This window comes from Malania oleifera, chromosome 2 (assembly GCF_029873635.1).
Source record: "Malania oleifera isolate guangnan ecotype guangnan chromosome 2, ASM2987363v1, whole genome shotgun sequence".
Classification (NCBI taxonomy): Eukaryota; Viridiplantae; Streptophyta; class Magnoliopsida; order Santalales; family Ximeniaceae; genus Malania; species Malania oleifera.
The window spans coordinates 117,931,945-117,952,185 of NC_080418.1; the positions used below are offsets into that span (position 1 = coordinate 117,931,945).

Genomic DNA, 20,241 nt, shown 5'->3' on the forward strand with positions numbered 1-20,241 from the left:
AAATATTTTCTAAAATATATAATTTTATGGGTTTTTGAAAATCTTCTTTTGATGAATTTAAAGTATTTAATGTTATGTGAGTTTGTCCCACATTGAAAAAAGTAGAACAGGAAAGGTCATTAATAAATGATAAGGTGGAATAATATCTTAAAATTGATTAAGAAATAGTACTAGTGTGTACTCTAGTGCACCCTAGGACGGTGCGAAGCACCATCTGCACATGCATATGCACACGTGGCGTGGGCTATAGGGCGTTAGTGGTGCATTTAGTTGGCGCACAAGCACTTAGCACTTAGCACGCTTGCGTCGTTGTTAGATTGTGACCGTTGATTATAATCGGATGGTTAAAAATTAATCTTATATTTTTTAAAATTAAGTGGTGTGACCAGGTGCGACGCGGTTGACAATACCATCAACTGAACATGAAATCCCGAGAGTTTTGACCAGGGCACGACCATGTCGAATTTGCTTCATGATTTGAACAAATGCAACCTTTTAGAAAATGCATAATTCTATCTATAAATAGACATAATTAAATCCACGAATTAATACAGAAAATTCATCATTCTCTCATTCTCTTTCTTACAAAAGCTTCCATAAATTATATCTTTTTCAAATCTGAATTCTATTATCTGCAGAAATAGAATTCTAGAAAATTTGTTCATATTACTCTAAGGGTGTTTGTGATCAATTTTCGTTTGTATATAAAGCAAACTGATATCAAATCATATTCTGGGCTTCATTGTATCCTGGAAACGTATTTGTTGATCCAATACACACCAATCTAGTGGAGGCAAATAACATTTTAAGGAAAATGACATTGTAACGTGCCTTGAAACAAATTTCTATTCTGCAATATTTCCTCATCTTATTCTTACATGAACTAGGGTCTATTCGAACATTGGCCTATTGTATTGACATATTGGACTTGGTTGAATTGTTGGGGGAGCCTTTACAATTAAAATTATTCACATGTTTATACCCTTCACAAGTTAAACTTGGAGTTACAATTTACTTCGAATTGTGACAAACGTACTTATGATTTCAAGTCATAAGTTTAGAAAAATTAGAGTCCACTCATAAATTTGAGATATTAATGGTCTAATTGTTATAGCTGGCTCTTACATGTCATGTCTAATGATTAAATTTTTCTTGATGGCATATTTCAAGTATTGAAAAGAGTTAAAAATATATTTTGAGAACTAATATCCTTTGTGTAATTAGAGGATGAATTGTTTATTTTTGGTAACTAGACCATTCTTATGGTGCCTTTTGTTTATATATATATTACGTTTTATATTTTTTTGTTAAGATATTAATAAATAAAATAAAAGAGTACTGTTTTTTATTTTTTTTAAAATTTCACTTTATATGAAATGTTTTTAAAAAAATAAAAATAGATAAATTATATTTTTAAATGAGTTAATGGGTATTCACTTATGATCCGTTTATTAAATAGACGAATTTGAGTTTATAATTTAGTAATCCGTGAGTAAACGGGTCAACTCAAACTTGTTTAATTCCTACCCTTTTACAATCCGGCTTAATCTGACCCGCTAACCAATTTTACCCCCGGCCTATTCTTGGTAAGTATTTTTCTTATAATGCCCTCCTCCCCACCCAAATTTACAGGCCACTGCGTCAACAAATGGAGAACTACTTGTTCAAGTTTAATATATGTAATAGATAGATGATTGGGGGAATAATGACCCCACTTGCTTAGCATGCTATTTTTCCCATAATGCCCTCCTCTACACCCACATTTACAGGCCACGCGTCAGCAAATCGTGGAATACCTGTCTTCAAGTTCAACATATGTAACCTGTACATTCCTACTAACCAAAAAGTTAGTATATAGTGATTTGGAGTTCATTTTTTGGTTGCTTAATTTAAGAATAATAAAATATTTTAATTTGATAAAGTTAAGTGTTTGGTAAAATTAAGTGTCTGTCTGTAAGAAGAATTGAAAACTAATTGGCCAACAAAGATCACCTTTATCATTTTGTATAAATATATTATTCTATTTGTACATATATGGTAAAGGAGTCGTGATTGATCTATGATGATAGAAAAATAATGTCGATGAAGACTGCAGGTGCATTATTACGTGGTGGGTATCGTAATCTTTCATGAATTTTGCATTTATTCTTTTGAGTCTTTGAAATCGAATGTTGAGATGAATTTTAAGAGATAGAAAAGTGTTATGTGAAATAAAACTAGTGAAATTCGTAATTGTTTGAGCAGTGTTTGAAAGTATAGATTCTTTGATTTAAAGTTAGGTGGATTTAATTAGGAGAAACCCAATACAATTTTATTCTGCATTTTGCCCAAATCTACACAAATCCAAACCTTTTAAATCCTTTCAAATATAAAGTAAAGACAATATACATACATACATATACATACATATATATATATATATATATATATATATATATATATATATATATATATACACACATATATAAAATTTAAAATCAAAACCGAATTCTAGCCTATTATTTAGTTAACTACGCAATATAATAGAATCAAATTTGAACCAAGAATGATGATGTTACCCTGTTTGGATTAACCTCAAGATGGGATTGCTCAGGAAAATAGAACTGAAAACTAATTCCAGATACACCAGAGAAATCAAATCCCTATTATTCCCCACCTGCATGCTTTGTTCCCAAAATTCCTATCATCATGAAAAGGAGAATTAAATAATACCAAGAAATTAACTTGATAACGTTTACAACCAAACCTAATAAATGACACAGATGAATTTTCCTAAACCCGGACATTAATCCTTGTCTTCTTCCTTCTCATCATGATCATCATCACAACCTTCATCTTCATTTCCTTCTTCCAACTCGGCACCATCTTCTTCTTCTTCTTCATCTTCTTCTTCTTCTTCTTCTTCTTCTTCTTCTGGGTGAACAAAGTGCAGCCTCAGACGTCCATTTTCCCTACATGCATGCAGGAATTCCCTGGTGGGAACCCTAATTTCCTTGAGGACGAACCTCCCATCCTGCCTGTACGACTTGAAAGAAACCCAAGGCTTCCCTGTCTTCCCAATACAAGATATGGGTGGTGGGAACCCTCCTCCCCTCTCCCCCCTTGACCTCCTCAACTCCAACGACATCGTCGAATGCTCCATCCCACTGGCCTTCTCCTCCCGTATCCTGCGGTCGCCCCGGCCAGTTGTCTCCTTCGACAAGCCCTCGATATCGTCGAAGCTTTCGAAGCCCAAACCCTCGGTGCACAGTTGCAGGCTTTCGGGATTCATCGACGATGACAACGTCGAAAAGGTCTCGCCGTTCTTGTACCGAAAGCCTGGAGAAGAATCCGGGTGGACTAGCGACGGTGTGGTACTCTTCTGGTTTTCTTCATCATTGCTGAACTCAGCTGGGGTTTTATTTTCAGTAGTACTAACAGGATTGGCGCAGCTAGGTTTCTGGGTGTGATTGGGGTGATCATGGACGGTAGTGGATGATTGGGAATTGTCTTGGAAATGCAATTCGCCGAAGATCTCCGTGAAGGAGGAGTGGTGATCAATGGGTCTCATGGATCTAAGATGGGTCCATGAGGAGGAGGAGGAGAGAGATTCGATGAAGGAGGGGTTTTCTGGAAGTGGGTTGTCGAAGATTTGGTGAAAGCTTCCACAGGCTGCCATTCTGATGACTTCAAATTCTCTTAGCTTAGCTTAGCTTAGCTTGGTTGAGAGGATGAAAAGAGGAGTCAGACGATATATCAGATATGATTTGTTTAACGTACTTTGGAGAGAGAGAAAGGAGGGAAGGTCAAGGGGCGGTGCTATTAATTTGGGATGCAAATTTTATGGATCTCTCATCTGGAGTACTATGGGTGGTCATGAAGCCTGGTGTGAACTGGTGGTTATAACATTCCCTCTCTCTCTCTCTCTCTCTGGTTTAGTTTAGTTTAATTTTTTTTTTCGGATGGCTCACACAAATCCCGCATTATGGGAAGTCTCAAATACCATTTTTTGGGTCCGCAGTGAATTGATTGGCTACTTTGGAGATACATAGAGTAGCAACTCATCTTCTTGCGAGAAATTAAACCTTATCATTCGAGTTAAAAGTTTGCTCCAGCCGACTTATATGCACTTCGTATCTCACTTCATAATAATTAGATCATTCTTAGGTGAATGGTGTGATTATAAAATGTGATTTTTTAAAAAAAAAAATATTAAGTTTAATGGTCTAATTACATTATGTTTTAAATAACTAATTAAATACTTAGATTTTAAGTGATTATTAGACAATTTAACTCAAATGGCTTCATATTTATGAGTTAAACTGCCAATAATTTGAAAATTTAATTGATTGTTTAAAATCTAAAGATATGGCTTAATTTCCTAACCATTATACCGCGCCTTCCAAGTTTCTAATAATTATAAAAAATCTGTTAAAAATATAATTTTATTTCAAAGATAACCTTTAGCTAGTTGAAAATCAACTCTAGTTTTAAAAAATAATTTAAATTATAATAAAATGGCATTTTTATACTTTCATCCAATTAACAAGAAATATATATTCTATTCACCACCAGGTGCAACAAGTATTCACTAAAATTTTAAAGAAAAAATTACTCATAAAATGACCTGTCCTTTACTCTGCCACAATTTATTGCTTAATAAAATATTATAAAAAATAGTAAACCATCCATTCAATGTACCGTTATTTACTAAAATATTATTATTATTTTTTGAAAAAATATTACTCACTGCTGCTAAAGTTTTTAATGCAAACAGTGGAGCTCTCCTTGTCGTTCCAGTTCTGAGTTGAGTTTCCCACACCTAGGGGAATCTCCCACAGTTGCGATTGGCTTTTACTGTGAGACCAACTGGGGCAGTCATCATTAAACTTATACCTAAATTTATTTATCTTGTTAATTGAATATCGTTTTATTAATCATGTAAATAACTGCTAAACGTGAAATCAATTATTGATGAACATACAATTAATCCTGTCAGTAAAATTATAATCTCAGGAATTTTTTTTTTTATAACTGTCAATTCAAAAGCTGTCATATTCAAGAAATTCAAAAATATCTTCTAATTTTAGTCTTCATTAAACATGATGCCAATAATTATGACAACTGCAGCCATTCATTTTCAAATCAGTGCTGCATGAGCAGCAGTGGAGCCTACAGCATCTTGATGTGTGTGCCAAAATAGGATTGAAAAAATGAGGGCATATCAGCATTTGTCATAAGCTAGCAGGTGCAAAGATTATGTCAGAGCTTACATTGGCCAATCCATTTTCACAGCAGCTCCATCCTTTCGACGTGTCTTTCACTCTAAATTTGGGAAAAAAATGATGAGACAGGGAAGATGACGAGCTGCCCATTTGCTCATTCGTTGCCATACCTTTCATTGCCAGCAATGTGAGAATATACCCATCTGATCTCTTTGGGTGCCTGCACATTTTTGGGAAATGAGAGGTTGATATTCTTCATTTTTCAACATCTATGAAGAAAGTTCATCTTGTTCCCACCACACAGGGTTCTTGAGTTGCGCAACTTCCCAAGCCATGCCCTCTGTACATGTTTTTATGGCAAAACCAGCACCACCCCCAAATCTCCACATCATGGTCCCCAAGCGCTAGAAGGTAAATATGCCACACCTCAGTTTTCCCTACGAAAGAAAAGAAAGGAAAAAGAAAAAGAAATAAATTCTGTAAAAATAGAGAGTTGATTAACTTTCTCCCAATTTCAGATATTTAAGTAGAGCATAGTGTAAGAGAATAGCCATCTGCATTTTCAGACACGGACGATTGGAATTCTAATCACAACAAATAAAATGCGATGCATCTTAACAGTTTTAGAGAACATTTTGAGTCTGTATTACAAATGGAAAATGTCATGCAAAAAACACAACAGGTTAACCAAATCACTCAGCAACAAGGTGAACACAAACAGGACAACTCACTATCTGCCACTCCCAACTTAAACATTATGACCCTTCTGTCACATAATCATTAGGGTCAATCACCCTACAGGTTACCGCCAGGCTTCGATCCGCTCTGTAACTGAATTAATGCGACACAGATTGCTGATTCCAATGGTCTTCTCAATGGGTCCTGCTAAACCGACTACAAGCTGCTGCCCACTCAATTTCTTGGCATCCCGCTTGAGATTTGAATCACTCAACTGGTCGAACTTGTGTTTGTTAGTTTCACTCGCAGCATTTGAACCATTTACTATGCCAGCATTTGTTTCCTTGATGATTATGTCAACTTGAATTGGAGTCTCATAAGAATCACCATCATCAGGGCTTAGACCCTCTGCAGAACTTGAAAAATGATGAGATTCTCCATTAACTGTGTCATCCTCTTGATTAGGGTTGGGGGAGCTTTCTAAGACAGGTTCTTCAGCAATGAAGGCCTTGTCCATCTCTCCATTCCCTTCATTTTTCTCAACAGCATCTTTCAAACACATCTGTGAAGGACTCTGCCGTTCATTATCATTGGAAGGTTCAAGTTGGGAAGCTGGAGCTGGCTCTGTGATGGAATCTTTTCTTTCTTGTAACGTTTTTAAGATCAGTGTCTTAAGGAAGTTCATCACCTGAACTGCATACATTAATGCAGTCAAAGGATCTGCCATCTGCAATTAAAATGGGTTATAGATGGCTGTTGTTGAACCACCCACAGGCCAGATCTGGCATGTCTAATTATAATGAAGAAGATATATAGAATTTCACGGTACAAATAGTGGACCTTAAGCTTATGATGCATACAGCATATAAGCTAATTAGGTAATTTAACCCACAAAAGGGGAAAAAGGATAATCTGGCATGCCTCACCATGTTTCATTTTAAGAAATAATATTTAGAAATAGGAAACTCATGGTCCAGGAAGATAAATAAGTTACAGTTTCATGATAGAGCAGGAGAAGATGCTTCATAGGAATCAAGATGGAATAATGTGTTGAGATATAATATTGAATAATTAAAAAAAAATTCACTTGTGCAAAAGTTCATGCTCTTCCATAGAAAATGGGATAGCATAGAGATTCCCAATGTGAAGTCAGGGAAGATCATTCTCTGTCTATTATATGTGAGTGTATATATACATTTTTAGCATGGTCATTTGTTCCACAATGACAACTAATTTTCTTGTGTAAGCTATTAAATCCTTGTATCATGATCATTCTTTTCTGACGAAAAGATATTTCACAAACCACACATAACCGAAGGGGAAGTTAATTCATGAATTTAGTCCCAGAGAAATTTATCATCCTGGCATTAGGCAACAGTGAAAAAGATATACAATATCAATAAAATAAAATGAATAATCCTTGGTCAGAATTGTCTAAATTTCAATGGGAGTACAAAAAGCTTTTTGAGTAAATATTCTACCTACAGAAATTAATATAGGTAGTCTTGTAGGGAACAGCCCAACAGTTTGAGCATGAGACATGTTAGATGTCTCAGGTTCAAACCTTAGAAAGCATGAGGAGAGGTTTTGGAATAGGAATGGGTTACCCCATAGGGTAATTTGAGCTAGATGAGCCTTTCAATTGACCAAAAAATAAAAAATAATAATAATATAAGTACAAACTGGTAAGGACAGCAATCACGAAAAATTGTTCTAACGCACCTTGGTCATGTTTGGAGCAAAGACCATTGCAATGTTGCGAGCATTCATCTTGTTTACGTGTTCCTCTTGGACTACATCAGCCATCAGGTTGATGGCCCAATCCAGTAAAGCAGCTTCTGTTGGGGGTAGAACCCTCACAAGCTCTGCAGTGTCTTCTTCTGACTGGCATTGCATTACCTGCTCTGGTGTTAAAGTATCCAAAACCCCATTTGGAAGTTCTCTCAACCAAGCCTATGGAATCAAACATGCATAAGGTCAACACAGGATATCATGTGAAAAGATGTTAAACTCAATCACGAAATGTAGACGGTCTGAAAAATGAAAGAATCAACAAGAAGAAGAAAAGCAAGGACGGGTAGAACTAGAAGCCCAGCTGAAAAGCAACAAAGGAGAACTTTTTTCAGAACATCCATAATATATTCCTGATCTTTGAAGACCCTAGGATTTCTATCCAATCAAACACACCATACAAAACAAGTAAGAGCAGTTTCTCCAACTGATGCTGTCTCTAATTCCAAGGCCTTCGACCCCATACCCTAACCAACTTAATGGCCCTTCCTGCAGCAACTGACACAATAGTTTGAAAAATCAGTGTGCAATGGTTGTTACCAAACATGGACACAAGTGTGCCAAAATGGGCAATTCCAAATTCCATCACTCATGAGCAGTGTGGCACTGAACCAAAATGTGATCAGCAATCTCCCCAAAACTACATCACCACATGCCTCAAATTGTCAGCTGTCAAAAATATGATCGAAGGTTGCCGTCTAGACAAAAGGAGAGCACATAAGAGGGGCATTACTTTGCTAAAAAGATGTGTACAGGAAGCATCTATAAAATAAAAACCAACATTACATCCAAACTCCATATCATACTATCCTCCTGCTTATCATACCATTCACAAGAAAAAAAAAAAGCATATGGAAATGCATTGAAAGAGCATCTATAGGATCCACCTCCCAATCCTATAAAGCTCTAACAAAACTAACATCCCACAATAACCCAGAACCTGTCACCTGCCAATATCCTAAAACTCTCATCTAAGCAATACCAAAATTATCAGTGGTATTTGGATGTCCTCAAGTCCAATAGTCATTCCAAAAACTAATTCTCAATTTTTCACCCGCTCTAGAGAATATAAACTCAGCAAAAGATGGGTAAATGATCTGCTCTTCCAGATAAATTTCCAAAGCCCCACATTATAAGCATGATTACCCCGTTGATAAATCCAAAGCCCTGCTCCAGCCGATACATAGCCACCACTACCCTCCTCCACAAATTGTCTCATGATGCCAAACTTCCATAACCACTTCCCCAGAAGAGCCCCATTCCCTTATTTGCACCATATGAATTGACCATCCAAAAATCAATTAGGATTGCCATGGGCAATTGAGTAGTGTCTTGGAATAGAGTAAACAGAAGTTAGGATGACTCATCTAGCATGAGTAAAGACATGGGAAAAGCTTCATGGATTGTATGAAAGCCCTATATATGGATTTGGCAGCACATACCATTATAGGAATCATGGTCATAATGCATTTTTGTCCCGACTCATGAGACTTCAAAATGAAGCAGCTTCAAGATGAAGAAATGGTTCATGAAGCTCTGTTAAATTGATCAAGCTAGAAATCCAAGGGTAATATATAATAAATTAGTGACGTCAAGGCCTACCTTAAATTATTTAATTCAACCATGACTATATTTTAACCCACATCAAGTAAAAGCTAAATAAGGGCTTTAGACCCAACACCTGAGTGGATGATTGAATTATTCACTGCATCAATTAGCCCCCCTATATTAAGTTATCCAAACTCAGCGACAGTATACAAAAAACTGGCTTCATTTATGCAAGTTTTTTACTTCCAAAAAAAAATAACACGAGATTGTTAGATGCTTGGGCCATCAAACAGAAGGAGCGCCTGGCCCAAAATAATGCCCCCAGTTACCAGGGTCTAAAGCTAAATTCATGGATCCATATAAATTCCTTTTTGGGTGTTCCATCATTTCAATACTACTAGCCTATAATCTGTATTATGAATTTCAGTCCCAGCATTTCTCTGCAACCCTGCAGTCCTCAAGGTTTCTAGAAATACCATTGGATTCAATGAGACTTGAGAGGTAGTGGATTGGGTCAGAAAATTAATAGTTTGCACAGTTTCATCTCATCGCCATTGCCATGCCACTAAAGCCTATAAATCTCCTCTTTTCTTGTTCTTATTATTTTGTTGTTTCTGATTGTATAAGATGTTCTGGTCAATTTCCCTATTCTCTTGGCTTAAATCTCTTTCAAGTTTGGTATTACATCTTATAGGTTGCATTCTCATAGCTGGAGATAACGAATATATATCACATGCCCTCAAGCTAATCCCATACAACTGCTAGCAGTTTGGTGCATTATTGATAAATTTTCAACAAATAAAAAGCATGCCAGTAATATATATTTGACAGACAAATCACTTGCAGAGCTATACCTTGATAAGACCTGCTAAACAGTGCACATCAATGCCTTCTGGCACGATTCCTCTATTTAATTGGTCTCTCACATACTCCTCCTGGCTGTTTTCTGCATTTATTCTGAATATTCCTTCTGCCTGCATGTGTAATTTTTAACAATTTGAAACCCTGAAGACCAAAGACCTCAACCACATAACAGTGTGCACCACTAATACATAGACAAAAAACGCTCCCATCATGCTAACACGGAAGACTCAAAAGCAAAAAGCCTTAATTTTAACAATTTAGAGTTTGGCTGAGCAAATCATATCTCTATACTTAGGGAGAGGTAAAGAACAAAGAGACAGCTTGGGCCCTGCAGGGAGGTGGGTGGGTGGGTGAGTGTTGAAACAGGTGCAACAAACCTGCAAGCCTCCTTGAGCATACAAATACCCTTGCTCTGCCCGCATGTGTAATTTTAACAAATTGATAAACCCTGAAGACCAATGACCTCAACCACATAACAGTGTGCACTACTAATGCATAGACAAAAAAGGCTGAGCAAATCATATCTCTATACTTAGGGAGAGGTATAAAGAACAAAGAGACAGCTTGGGCCCTGCAGGGAGGTGGGTGGGTGAGTGTTGAAACAGGTGCAACAAACCTGCAAGCCTCCTTGAGCATACAAATACCCTTGCTCTGCCTGCATGTGTAATTTTAACAAAATGATAAACCCTGAAGACCAATGACCACATAACAGTGTGCACTACTAATGCATAGAAAAAAAAGGCTCCCATCACGCTAACACGAAGACTCAAAAGAACAAAGCCTTGATTTTAAAAATTTAGAGTTTGGCTGAACAAATCATATCTCTATACTTAGGGAGAGGTAAAGAACAAAGAGACAGCTTGGGCCCTGCAGGGAGGTGGGTGGGTGAGTGTTGTAACAGGCGCAACAAACCTGCAAGCCTCCTTGAGCATACAAATACCCTTGCATCATTAGAAGTATTGTTGGCACACTATTCCCTCGTGGGTCATATGACAATTGCATGGATTCTGTGGAAACCCCAAAAACATTTGCACTACAAGGTAGAGATGGAACAATATGTCAAACGATAAACATAAAGAGACAGCAATTGAGATACTGCAATGGTGTAGAGCCACTTCAAACAGCACAATGTCACCATGAAGCAGGATACTGAGACAAAATGCAAAATAATTAGCAAGCATCAAGAACCAAATCATATTTTAATTGCTCCTGCCTGTAGCCATGGGGATGAACTCATAGGTTTACAAAATATGATCAGAATACTAAGTAATTGCCAAATGCAATTTAAGTTTCATCTAATTAGAATTGCATGGGAGAACATTAGCCCAATTAGTAATAACAACAACCCAAGACTACAATCTTCAACTATCAGATTTATAAGAGAGATAAGTGAGATGACATGATCAAATCCAAAATATACTAATGACAGCAAAATATGGAAAGAATTGAAGTCACTCATACAGGATAACTAATCATAAATTAGCAACACAACAAAGATACCCAAAACACACACCCACCAAAATAATGACATTCTATATGTTGAAATCACCCAACCAACTTATTCAGTAATCTAGGAAAAAGATGAGACGAAATAGAAACAGGAGCATCACTGAAGAGAAACTTTACAAGGAAATGCAAGCTGTGGAATCCTCTAGTGGAATTGATTGGACTTTTTATCCCCCTTTGGGATTTTGGAAAACTTTTGCATATATGAGAATTTTAAAACAATATATATTAAAAGATTAATAGAGTAATTTGACCAAATAAAGGTCATATGAAAACAAAAAGAATAACAAGAAAAAGTCGAAGTAAATCAATTGGGCTTCCACTCTCTCATGAGGCAGCACCAACCAAACCCTACAGTGCTCCACTTTAAAAAAATAAACAAAAAACACAGGAGATTAAAAAATGATTGAATGCATAATGAGCTAGAGGTAGTACTAATCCACGACAAGAAGAAAGCAGGGAAAGTACAATGGGGGGATGAGACGGAATAGCGTGTCATTTCAGAACCATTCATAAGCGCGGCGAGTAAGCTATTGTCTAATCAAAGTGCAATGTCACAAAACAAGGAGTAGCTTTTTATTAGGTTAAATAAGACAAGAAAATGGCATACAAGACTCTGCATTGAAGTGTGACACAAGATTTACTTAAAGGTATGCATCCATGATGAAAAGTATATTGCGTACTTGATCTCAAATTAGTTTTGATAGAGAAATGAAGAAATAGGTTGAGTTTTCAACAGAAACAAAATCATGTTGTCATCTGAGTTCAATAAATTTGGGATTATAACTATTATTATTTCACATTACGCACCAGCTATTAATTGGTCATATGTATTAACAAAGGGAGCACAAGGCAATACATCAACAGTTTATTGGTGCCAGAGACAACTAGCTTAATTCGTTGCCCTTCACTTCATCAGTGTTTCAATGTATAAATATAAATCTATGTTGGCTAAAATTGGTTTAAATGGGTTGTTGCATCTCAGTATCAGCAAACAGTATTGACCATGTGGGTTTGTACCTTATATTGAATGATATAATATTTTTTATATGCATAAAAGAATTAGACAGAGACTTGGCATAGAAAAACACAACAGGTTTAATAACAACGATTTTAATCTTGATTAAGCAACAATTCCCCCAAAGGCACATAGGATTGAAGTAGAACTTTTAGATGATGTCTTTAAAATCTTTAAAGTCTATAAATATTTTTTATGCATTTGATGCTTTTTTTTTTGGTAATTTCTTCAACATCAAAGGAAAAGAAAAATGATATTTACTGTGGATCATGTCAAGCACATAGAGAAAACTGGACAATTTTCCATGTTGGGAAAAAAAAATAAAAATCTAAAAAGTTGAAACAACCATATAAACCATCCAAAATGCTTAAAAATTAAAAATAATAGTAATAACTTATAACTATAACCCTATGCTTGATACTTGCCATGATGTTAGGAAAAATTGTTGCCATGAATTACTGCCTTCCTCAACACTCCCCCCTCAAGTTGGCATGGATATTTATAACACCCAATTTGCTGAGTAAGTAATTAAATTGTGCGAATCCAAGAGCTTTGGTAAAAATATCAGCGGGTTGCTGGCTTGAATGCATGCAGACTGTTTGAATGATGTCATTTTGGAGTTTTTCTCGAACCACATGACAAACTATGTCAATATGCTTGGTTCGTTCATGAAGCACTGGATTTGAGGCTATGTGTATAACGACCTTGTTATCACAGTACAATCTGACTGGTTGAGAAAGCATTACTTCAAGATTTGGGAGTAAAGCTTTTAGCTAAGTAACCTCACAACATGTAGAGGCCATAGACCTATATTTTGCTTCGGCTGAGGAGCGTGAAACTATTGTTTGTTTCTTGGTCTTCCAGGAAATGGGTGATTTTCCGAGTAGGATGTAATACCCAATGACTGATCGTCTGGTATTCCTGTAGCATGCCCAATCCACATCACAATATGCATGGAGCTGGATTTCACTAGAAGCAGATAAGAAAATCCCTTCACTTGGAGATTTCTTAAGGTACCGTAGAACCCTGTGTGCTACATCCAAGTGTGCTATTCGTGGCTTGTCCATAAACTGACTTAGTACATGTGCTGAATAGGCTAAGTCTAGTCTTGTAATGGCCAAATAAATTAGTCTTCCAACAAGTCGCCTATATGATGAAGGATTTGAAATGAGTGCACCTTCACTTTCGTTGAGTGCAAGATTTTGATCCATGGGAAAGCTTCCAGGCTTAGCTTCAAGGAAGCTTGTATCTTCTAATATCTTGAGTGAACACTTCCTTTGAGATAAAAATATTCTTTTGGCTGAATGAGCCACTTCGATCCCCCAGAAAGTACTTGAGGATTCCTAGATCTTCGAGTTTGAAACAATCGCCTAGGTATTTCTTGACCTCATTGACTTGTCCCAAATTGTTTCCTATAACAATAATATCATCCACATAGACTAAAATGGCAGTGAAATTACCCACATGGGATCGGATGAAGAGTGAATAATCTGCCCTGCGATTGTTTATATCCTGCATCAATGAGAGTAGATAAAAGTTTGGCATACCATTGCCTCAAAGCTTGTTTGAGATCATACAAAGACTTAACGAGCTTGCAAACTCTAGTCTCCCCCTTTCGTCTGAACCCTGGAGGAAGCTGCATATAGACTTCATCAAGATCGCCATAAAGAAAAGCATTGTTGACATCGAGTTGATGGAGGTGCCAGTTATGAGTGGAAGCAAGAGCCAAAATGGTACAAACAATGGTCATTTTAGCAACCAGAGCAAATGTATCGATGTAGTCAATGTCTTCTTGTTGATTGTAGCCCTTGGCAACTAGGCGAGCCTTGTACCTTTCGATGGATTCATCAGGGTTGTATTTGATCTTGTAGACCCATTTGCAGCCAATGGGTTTCTTGCAAGGAGGAAAAGAAGTAAGATGCCAGGTTTTGTTGAACGCGAGGGCATCAATTTCAGCACGCATGGCAGTACGCCAGTTGGGATCTGTCATGGCCTGAAAAAATGACTAGGGTTCTTTGGCAAGAGAGATGGCTATGGTGAAAGCAAGGTAAGAAGGAGATAAGCGAGAATAAGATAGAAAATCAGTGATAGAATAAAGAGTACTTGACGAACAAACCATTGCAGAGTCAGATGATTGAGCAGGCTGAGACGGCAAAGCCTGTTCCACATGAAAATCTTGCAAGTACGTCGGTGGATGAGTATGACGACTAGATCGTCGGGGTGGTGAAGGAGAGGGTAAAGAAGTGGATAGGGATGAAGGAGAGGTAGGCGGTGAGGAAAAAATGGTGACGAAGATGGAATTTCTATGATGTGGTCAAGAGAGGGAATAGAAGGTAGGACGGGTTCCATGTGCTTAGGAGTAGATGATGTAAAAGGGAAGAAATCTTCATCAAAGAGAACATCTTGAGACAAAGATTTTATTTGTTGCAAGGTTATAAATTCGGTATCCCTTTTGACCATATGGATAACTAAGAAAAGCACATTGAGTTGCTCTTGGATCGAACTTAGTTGGGTTTTGCGAGTGAGTAGAAGCAAAGCATAAGCATCCAAAAACTCGCGAGTGACTGTACGCAAATTTGACATTATGCAATCTCTCATAAGAAGACAAACCACCTAAAACAGGAGAAGGGGTTCAATTAATGAGATAAGTTGTGATAAGAATGGCATCCCCCCAAAAGTGTTTAGGCATATGGGTTTGAAAAATTAATGCATGAGCAACATTAAGAAGGTGACGGTGTTCGCGTTCAACTACTCCATTTTGTTGGAGAGTGTTGACGCAACTGGTTTGACGTACGATGCCTTTGGGGGCATAGAATGAGGGCATGTCAAACTCAAACCCATTATCACTTCAGATGATTTTTATGGTGGTGGAGAATTGGTTTTCAACAAGGTGAATGAAGGATTGCAAAAGAGAATGGGTGTCAGATTTATGGCACATTAAGTAAACTCAGGTACAGCGGGTATAATCATCAACAACGGTGAGAAAATAGTGTGCACCAATAGTGGAAGGGACATGATGTCTCCCCCCAAATATCAACATGCAATAGGTCAAAAGGTTTAAGAGAAGAATTGGAACTAGGTGGAAAATGTGCATGAGTCTATTTAGCCAATGGATAAATTAAACATGATTCTGAATTGAAACTACAAATTTCTGGGAATATATTAGAAAGAAAAGACAAATTTTTATTTGATAGATGACCCAAACGACGGTGCCAAAGTTGGGAAGTGGATGTGGATGTAGCCACCTAACAACAAGCACTCCTGGTGTTGGTGAAGTGATATAAGTTGTCCTGCTCAGTTCTCATCACAATCATCTTCATCAAGAGTAGATCCTAAATGAAACAAAAACCAGAAAAAAAAAATAATGAGACAACGGAGGGTTTTGCACAATTTACGGACAAAAATTAAGTTGAAATGAAAAGTTAGGATGCAAAGGACATTGTCTAAAATAAGATTGGAAGAAAAGTGAACTAATCCAATATGAGTAATGGTGGCATGTGAGTCATCCGATAATTGAACAATATGACCATGTACTGGGAAAGATTGGGTTAGAGTAATGGGTGAGCAAACCATATGATCAGTTGCGCCATTGTCAAGAATCGATAAAAGATCATTATTAGACTTACCTGACAATGAAGATTCTACACTATCTACTTGGTGTGCCATGGATTGAGGGAAAACAAAGTTGTTGAGAATGGCCAGAAGTTGTTGGCATTGTTCAGGGGTGAAAGGAAGACTATTGGTAGATGGATTGGAAGAAGCTTGATGAGCACTATGCTACGAACCCTAATTGGGCTTAGAATTATGAGGTACTGGAGGGAAGTCATGGATGCGGTAGCATCGATCCACAGTATGACCGTCTTTGCCACAATGAGTACATTTGAGAGACTTCCTAAGTGGACTGGAGCATCCTTCCTTTCGTGGCTGATAGTTGGTGGCGAATAGAGCAATACCATCAACAAATGGTGGCGACAGAATGCTGCGATGGCGTTCTTCTTGAAGCACGAGGGCATAGGGGCGGTTGAAAGTGGGATGTGGATCAATCAGAAGTATCTACTCACAGATCGCAGTGTAAGAATAATTGAGCCCCATAAAAAAACTTCAAAACACGATCTAGTTCTTGCTGTGTGAGAGTCTCCTTGTGTGCATTGCAGGTGCAGGTAGACGTCCCTTGAACTGCACGTAACACGTCCCACAAATTCTTCAATTTGGCAAAGTATGCACTGATTAATAAAGATCCTTGAACAAGATTATTAATATCTTGTTGAAGCTTGTATAAGTGGGGGCCATTGACTTGGGAGTATCGATCTTTCAGATCGTCCTATATGGTGTGGGCAGTTTTACAATAGATCACACTAGTAGAAATCTCTTTCGAAGTGGAATTGAGAAGCCAATAAATTACCATAACATTGCATCGTCTCCATTGTGAGTGTTCCGAGGATTCGGAAGATGGTGAAGGTAGCGTGCCATCAATGAAGCAGATTTTGTGTTTCGCTTGGAGTGCGAGAATCATTGCACGACTTTATGTGGAATAATTGTCCTTCGTGAGCGATGGAGAAACCAAAATCAGTCTAGGGTGATCCAATTGTTGGAGACTGATGATTAGGATCATCATATTTTTCAACCTTGGTTGCCTTTTCAACCATGAGAAGTGAATCTTTCAAAAAAAAAAAAAAAAAGGATTAGGTCAGACCTGGGGCGCAGGTCTGTTATGTGGCACGAGCTCGACTCAAATCAGAGTTTGTAGGCTAAAATAAAATGTGCAGCCCAAAGAGAAATGGAATGGAGTGACTGTGTGCATGGACTAGGCTTTAGCCTACGAAAAACAGCCCAAAACCCACCTTCTTCAACTTTGAACATAAAAGCAATATGAAGGTTGTGCACCCCAACTGTTCGACAAAATGCTCAATAAACACAAAAATCAAATTTAACTGATTGATCAAACCAAGTGAAAATTAGAGAGCATCAGAATAATCCCACAATCAAGAGTAGTGGAATTTTGAAAAACAAAACCCGCACTCAACATTTAACAGTAATGTTGATGTGAGAAGATATGAGAAATACAACCTCTGTTTTATGGTATTAAAAAAAAAACATAAAATAGAGGAGCAAAACCGAGGAGAATTATCCTCAAACAAAAGTTTTGCCTCTCAAGGATCGATTTGCTTGATACCATGATAAACTAGAGCATAAAGAAATGAGAGGAAAATAAAGAACAAAAAAAGAGAGCAAAGAATGAATTGCTATTAATGTATTTTTACAAGTTCTATACAACCCCTATTTACACATATAAATGGGGAACATAAAATTGAATGTAATTAATCTACACGCTCATGTCCATATTTAGATGATTTGCCGACTTCTCTTAAATAGGAAGTTCACATAATATCAGTCCCCAATTTGCTTGATACTTGCCGTGATGTTAGCCAAGATTATTGCCATGAATTATGGCCTTCCTCAACAGAAAATAAAATTTTTTTTAAATGAACAAATAGATAAATAAGGCAATCAATTTGCACATTTACATCGAGTTTGCAAATTCACTCAACGACTCTAGCTTAAGTTAAATTTAGTAATCTATTACTGAAGTTTTTTAACTACACCAATTGAAAAAACTGCTAATTTAGGGAGTGGGGGAGGAAACAAGAAATGAAAATGGAAGGCAAAATTCCTAATGCATTGGATAACTGACAAAACAACTGATAAATAAATTCCATCATTCAAACAGAACCCTTCTCCACAATTTCAAGAATTGCATGAACTAATATTAAATTGGAAAGCAAATACCCGCATACAAATTGGGAATGTATTTGAGGAAACATCAAGATCCAACGTACCTAGCGCTGGGAGCCCTTCTGGGTACTTCTGGTTCGAACTCCACAGGCAAACCCAAGAACCCATTAAAGCGATCAAACGTGACGTGCGCCACATGGCGCACATTAGTCGGCCACCCGATCTCCATGGCGCAAAGCTCCTTCCTGTCGCTCTTACAAGCAATCAAAGACTTCCTGAACAGAGTCACCAAAAGGGCCAACAGAGACAGCTGATCCGAATCTTTATCCCTCTCCTTCACCTCCAGGTCCTCGTCGTCCGTCGCCGAAGAAGAAGACGAGCAAGAACCATCGATCCGGAGCGAGGACTCGGTCTGCGCCTCAAAGAAGGAACCACTGGGGGGCGCGGGCTTAGGAGAGGGCCCGCAGGATAAGGAGGACGAAGTCGGAGAGTGGAGGACCTCAGTCATGGCTGTCAATGAGAGGGATTTCTTGGAAAAAACAAACAAGAGTCAGAACCTGGGAATTCTTTATTGCATTGAACCAGAGAAGGAAGCAATGCTTGGGAAATGACAGAGAGATGTGGGGAAATGGAAGAGGGTGGAGTTGAAATTCAATGGATGGTGGGAGGATTTTAGGAGTTGTGGGACGTGAGAATCATTAAGTGAGACGGAGAACGAATGCTTTCTCTGACTGGGTTTGGGGTTTTCGAGAGCGTTGAAGAAGCAAAAAGCCGTAGGGGTCGGGAAAAGCTTTGGGGTGGATTGCCTTGTGTTTTGAATGTGCGTGATAAAATTAAATGTGTAATTAATCGATTGCCATGGTTGAACTCAGTTGTTGTTGTAGTTGTAGTTAATGGTGTTGGGTGGGTAGAAAATTAAAGGAGTTGTTTGGATAAATTATTATTATTATTATTATTATTATTATTATTATTATATGATGTAGTCTTAATAGTCTTTATATAGATTAATCCTTTTATACTACTCAATTTAAACATTAAATTTAATTTCAATTATAGTCTCTATGACTCCAAGGATGGTCTCTAATTGGGAAAGTTTCAAATTTGCTAACTAAATATTTTGGATAAATTATTATTATTATTATTAAAATAATAGGATTAATAGTTAATTATTGTTATTAAATTTGATGATAATGATTGTGGACGGCCTCTATTTAAGATTCATTTAAGTGAGAGAGTTTGTTGTACAAAATAGTATTTTTTGGGGGCATAAAGTCAATGCATGTTCTTCATAAGGGCTTGCTTAGTTGTGAAAATATTTTTTCTATTTTTTTATTTTAATAAAATTATCAAAATGCTATGCTATATTTTAATTTTCTAATATTTATATTTAAAGTTTTTTTTTCTAATTTTTGTATATAAATGTCAAAAAAACTATGGGACAGGGGACTTTTTTTGTAATTTTATAAAAAATAAAAATTTAAAAAGTAAAAATTATTCCCACAATTAAATAGATCCTAAGGATACTTTTAGTTATGGAAAATATTTTTTATTTTTAAATTTTTTTAAAAAAATCAACTTGTTTTTCAGTTTTTTGAGATTTGTATTATAAAGGAAGAAAATAAATAATTTTTTAAATGTGTAAAATATTTTCTACTTTTTTTATTTCTAATTGCCAAAAAGATAACTTGTTTATTTTAATTTTAAAATTATATAAGGTAATATTTGAAATCATGGATTTTTGGGGTTTGAATTCTTATTTGTGCGAATTTGAAAGAAATTTAAGAAATAAGGTGTACTATCAGAAGGGGAGTGAATTAGGTTTTTAAAATTTTTTAAAAAACTTTAATCTAGTATAACCCTTTTCAGATTAAATTAATTACAATCACACTCTCCAAATAA

The 20,241-nt window shown here is 36.8% G+C and overlaps 2 protein-coding genes and 1 long non-coding RNA gene across 4 annotated transcripts; all 3 read right to left on the reverse strand.

Moving 5' to 3' along the window:
- Positions 1 to 2,533: 2,533 nt before the first annotated feature.
- On the reverse strand, positions 2,534 to 3,846 carry LOC131149418 (protein FANTASTIC FOUR 1). Its single transcript, XM_058099845.1, has one exon. It carries the CDS (start codon positions 3,656 to 3,658, stop codon positions 2,786 to 2,788), a length of 873 nt encoding a protein of 290 aa, XP_057955828.1. The 5' UTR covers positions 3,659 to 3,846; the 3' UTR covers positions 2,534 to 2,785.
- A 1,193-nt stretch (positions 3,847 to 5,039) lies between these two features.
- LOC131149420 (uncharacterized) lies at positions 5,040 to 5,636 on the reverse strand. The gene is made up of 2 exons (XR_009135214.1): positions 5,502 to 5,636; positions 5,040 to 5,424 (listed from the first exon to the last, which is right to left on the reverse strand). It is a non-coding gene; the product is annotated as an uncharacterized LOC131149420 (long non-coding RNA).
- A 150-nt stretch (positions 5,637 to 5,786) lies between these two features.
- On the reverse strand, positions 5,787 to 19,198 carry LOC131149417 (rho GTPase-activating protein 5). 2 transcript variants are annotated; one of them, XM_058099843.1, is made up of 5 exons: positions 18,447 to 19,198; positions 10,998 to 11,118; positions 10,076 to 10,195; positions 7,605 to 7,835; positions 5,787 to 6,609 (listed from the first exon to the last, which is right to left on the reverse strand). In XM_058099843.1, the coding sequence occupies exons 1-5, from the start codon at positions 18,848 to 18,850 to the stop codon at positions 6,007 to 6,009; spliced, it is 1,479 nt and encodes a 492-aa protein (XP_057955826.1). In that variant the 5' UTR covers positions 18,851 to 19,198; the 3' UTR covers positions 5,787 to 6,006. The 2 variants fall into 2 exon arrangements, with proteins under 2 accessions (XP_057955826.1, XP_057955827.1); XM_058099844.1 differs by lacking the exon at positions 7,605 to 7,835 and having other exon boundaries at positions 18,447 to 19,156.
- Positions 19,199 to 20,241: the final 1,043 nt, after the last annotated feature.

Coding starts and splice junctions, on each gene's coding strand:
- LOC131149418 (XM_058099845.1), bottom strand. CDS start 3,658: ATGGCAGCCTGTGGAAGCTTTCACCAAATCTTCGACAACCCACTTCCA.
- LOC131149417 (XM_058099843.1), bottom strand. CDS start 18,850: ATGACTGAGGTCCTCCACTCTCCGACTTCGTCCTCCTTATCCTGCGGG. Junction 11,119..18,446: donor AGAAGGGCTCCCAGCGCTAG/GTACGTTGGATC, acceptor TCTACCTTGTAG/TGCAAATGTTTTTGGGGTTT. Junction 7,836..10,075: donor GTTTAGCAGGTCTTATCAAG/GTATAGCTCTGC, acceptor TTGATTCCATAG/GCTTGGTTGAGAGAACTTCC.